The 4,228-nt window shown below is 46.9% G+C and overlaps 1 protein-coding gene across 1 annotated transcript; it reads left to right on the top strand.

Moving 5' to 3' along the window:
• LOC306957336 (guanine nucleotide-binding protein G(I)/G(S)/G(O) subunit gamma-10) lies at nucleotides 1-3,212 on the top strand (the record flags this gene model as incomplete). Its single annotated transcript, XM_079548741.1, has 2 exons — nucleotides 1-81; nucleotides 3,087-3,212. The coding sequence occupies 2 exons, from the start codon at nucleotides 1-3 to the stop codon at nucleotides 3,210-3,212; spliced, it is 207 nt and encodes a 68-aa protein (XP_079404867.1).
• Nucleotides 3,213-4,228: the final 1,016 nt, after the last annotated feature.

Below are 4,228 nucleotides of genomic sequence, written 5' to 3'. Positions count from 1 at the left end.
ATGTCGTCGCCCGGCAGCCTGAGCACCATGCAGCGCCTGGTGGAGCAGCTGAAGCTGGAGGCCGCCGTGGAGAGGATCAAGGTGAGCCGGGCCTCCCGGGGGAGCAGAGGAAGCTGCGGGGGAGCTGCGGGGTCTCGGCGGGGCCGGGCGCGGGCGGCGGTGCGCGGAGAGCTCTCTGTCCGGGATTCGAAGGGTGCCCGGGCTGCGGGGGCTCCGAGTCCCTCCCGCACCCGCGGGGAAAGAGCCGCTCCCCGGCGAGAGGCCGTGATGAATAATGGAGCAGCTCCGCGTTAGTTCTGCTCCGACGGGCACGCTGCTCTGCAGCCGCGCCCCACAGCTCCCCTCTGCCCCGCGCGGGGTGTTTTCGTACCGGCTGACAGCTCGGGACACAGGCGATTTTCTACGCATGCATGAACCTTCTGCATATCTCCAGACAAAGACTGGCCAGTGAGGCAACCCCGTTATCTGTCTGCTCTGATATTATTTCTTTCTTCTTGGTTTTTTTTTTTTTTTTTTTTTTTTTTTTTTTTTTCCCTGTGTCAATCCAAATGCAGCCCTGCAGTGCTGCCTTGGTTCCCAGCAGGTGCAGGGTCCACAAGTTCTTCTGGGATATGATTTCTTTTTCTTTTTACACATAAAATACATCGAAGGCTACAAGGTGATAAAAGTCTATTTAATCTGCATCCTGTACTTCCCCCTGCCCTCACCACCTCTGTGCATTCTCCATTTTTCTTTGGCCAGTTGCAAAACACTGACTTGCATAGCACTGGACTAAGTTCATGGGCTTACAATTGATTTTGGATTCCTTTTCTCACTGCTCCTGCCCTGGGCTGCTGAAAAGTCCAAGTGTCCGTTGCGCCACACTGAGCACTGAACAATGTTGCCTTAACTGATTTATTAATGCTACCAAATGTTATTAGTGACCAATGAGCTTGCAGGTAGGCTGAAAGTGGCCACAGCTCCTCCTGGCTGTGTGTGGGAATCTCTGAGAAATGACACAGTGCAGAACAGAAATGCTCTGTGACGAGGGGTCCCGAAGAGAAATGGCTGACTCATCACTGCTGTCATTTTAGACCACCAGCATCATCTCTCTGTCATGCCTCATTTTGAGGCATATTATACCCCCCCCACATCCAACTCCTTGTTCAGGTGGCTACAGCCAATACAGTTTATTGTTTAAGTGGGATTGCTTTGTGGAGGTAGCAGCTGGACTTCCCGAGGCTATTGTGTTATACATGAGTTTGGGAGGTTACAGAGGCTGGGCCTTAGTGAAGCTTTGGTCTCCTCTTTCTCCCAGTGTTGCTACTGAAATCTCTTTCCAGGTCTGTTCTAAGAACCTCTCGGTGTCTTCACAGCAACAAACCAAGCGATGCATGATAAAAATGTGTCGTCTAGGCTCCTTGATACAGAATGTAAAAACAGCAAGGGACATCTGGCTGGCAGAAACTGCATGAATCAGCTTTAGCTTCAGCTGATGGTTGGATAGGAGTAAACATTGTTTTGGCTACTTTGAATACACAGCGTGTTTTCAGGAGGAAGCTGAATATGAAAGGAGTTTTATAAATACATCCCACACTACAAGTTCCAGCGGTGATTTTGTTTACCCCGACAGCTAAAAAAGTAGACAGGAACAATATTTTCAGAAAGAGGAAACCATGAAGGAAAGAAGTACCCCCACGTGTCTTGCATGCAGGAGGCTGCTGTTCACAGCGTGCTTGTGCTGGGATGAAATACAAAAGAAATCCTTCTACTGTCCACGTCAGCTGGAGGAGAGGAGTGCTGTAGCGGCTTGCGCAGGGCAAAAACTGGGAAGATCTGTCCTGAAACTCGTTGTGTTGAGGGCTCAAGCGTCAGTGTTGTGCTTAAGGCAAGAACATTAGTATTTCAGGGAGCCAACAGAGCTAGGCAGGGTGGAGGCTGCATCGTTCTTTGCAGCATCCATAAAGAGGTTGTTCCCAAGAGAGGGACAAGTGGCAAAGCCTGCTGAGCAGCAGGGAATCCTTGCTGTGGATTTTCCTCCTTGCGCTCCTCCCAGGAGGATCTGGCAGGCTGTGGGAAAATGTTTCTCTGAACAATTCCTTGCAGTGCTAACATCTGCTGGAAAGTTAGGCAGTTACTAAGACGAGTGTTCTGAAGCAGAGCTGGCAGGCAGGGAATGGGGCAGCAGCAAAAAAGCAAACAAGTGCACCCATCAGGCCAGATTTACTGATGCATTTCCAGGTGTTGTCAGATTGGATGGCCCAAAATGAAAAGCCCACCAGGGCTCCAGGGTGGCTCCTTCAGACTGGGGAGTGCCAACGGTTGTTCTGGCTCATCCCTCCCCCGTCAACACTGCAACACTGTATAGAAGAAAAAGCAATATTTTAGAAGTTCTGTGGTGATTCTGGGGTCAGAGGAGAACTAGTATTCCAACAGTATGCTCAGGATACCAAAATGTGGCAGACAGTACGAGCACTGGCATCTCCCTGCAGCTGTTATCAATGCACATCCCAGAAACTGGGAATTCCTCAACATTTCCCTTCAAAAATACAGACACATGATGGTCCACAGGGAGAACAACCAGCTTGCTTTTGGGCTCCTGGGCTTGTTCTGCACCTCTGGGCTGTCCTCTCCATGGGTGTGACTTCACTGCCTGGGGAAGGTAAAATTTGAACCAAAGGGTTTACATCCTTGTCCTCTTGCTTTCTTTCCTTATTAAGCTTTGTGTTGTTGAACAGTTTGGAAGTAAAAGTCCTTTTTGTAAATTATCTGAGAATATAAGAGTTCAAACACAAAACTGTACGACAGAATGGAAAATGCTGTGGTCACAGCCTTGACTCTTTCAGTGAGGGTGAGTTCCCCATGGCACTCATACTTCAACCCTGTATGTCCAGCTCTGGCTTGTCACCAGTGTGGCAGGACATATGTCTCATCAGAGCTCTGCAGATGAGTGCTTGTGCTGATTTACTTGATGGTTCAGAATTCAAGAGCTGACTTGGATTCTCCCCAACTTTTTGATAGTGTTTCTTCCAGAGGAAATGCTCAATAGATGCTTGTGAATGAATTAGTTTCCTCTCTATATTTGTTTTTCCTTTTTCTTTACTCAGGTCTCCCAGGCAGCTGCAGAGCTCCAGCAATACTGTATGCAAAATGCCTGTAAAGATGCCTTGCTGGTTGGGGTCCCTGCAGGGAGCAATCCCTTCCGTGAGCCCAGATCCTGCACCCTGCTCTGAAATCAGGTAACAAAATCACAGATATCACCACCACTGCTCTCATTTGGAAGCTCTAGCAAAGACAAATGGGGCACTGTGATAGCTGCTTGAATTTTGAATTCTTCGTAGCAAATTGTTTGCCACTTTCCTGCTGGCTCTAGAAACTGTTTTCTGCTTCTTTTAGATATGGCAACTGAACTGCACCTCTTTTTTACTGTCCTTTCTTGTATTTCTGTTTATTTGTTTTTGCATTTCAGCAGCTCTGTACTCATTATCAGCATCTAAAATAATAAAAACTTCCCATGTGCAATTGACAAAGCCAGAATCAAAAACAGCCATGTAACTAGCTTGGGGAAGTGAGACAAAGCCATGATACTTGCATGTGTCTTGGCATAGCTTAGGCAAGAGTCTTGTTAAAAATACATTTTGTCTTTGACGTCCTCCTGCAATTCATTTGGCTGTATCAGTCTCCTTAGGGTTTTTCTTGCTATAGCTGATACAGCATCAGAATTCTTGGAAGCAGAGCAGAGCTGGGACAGTCTCTAAGCACGTTCTTTTGACGGTTTTCAGCTCAGGGCTAGAAGATAATGTGCTAGCAGAACTCTGTCTGCCTTAGTGCTTTGCTGTGATGTTACCTCCATAACAACTTCAGGTAACCATTCAGCACATGGCAATCTTTGCAGTTCTACAGTTCTCACCCTTGTCTCTTCAGTTTGTCACAGAGATGTCACGCAGAAAGAGGAAGAAATGCCATGTATGCCACTAGACTTGGGCAGAACCACACCATTACTTTTGTCAAGAAATGTTACTTCTTCTGCAGGATTAACAAATATGGAAGTAGGATAATTAGAAGAGGCTATTCTTCTGTAAAACAGAGATAGGTACTACTGAAGAACTGAGAAAGCTACAGGGAGGAAAAGAAACACTGAATTCTCTTATTTATTGGAGAATGCAATCAAAGTGAAATGGAACTGTTTTCTGAAACAGCAGAATTTAAACTAGAATGCATAATATTTGTAGGATCTTCCCCTTCTCAT

Source organism: Tetrao urogallus (genome assembly GCF_951394365.1).
Source record: "Tetrao urogallus genome assembly, chromosome: Z".
NCBI lineage: Eukaryota > Metazoa > Chordata > Aves > Galliformes > Phasianidae > Tetrao > Tetrao urogallus.
This window is presented reverse-complemented; position numbering and strand designations above follow the sequence as displayed.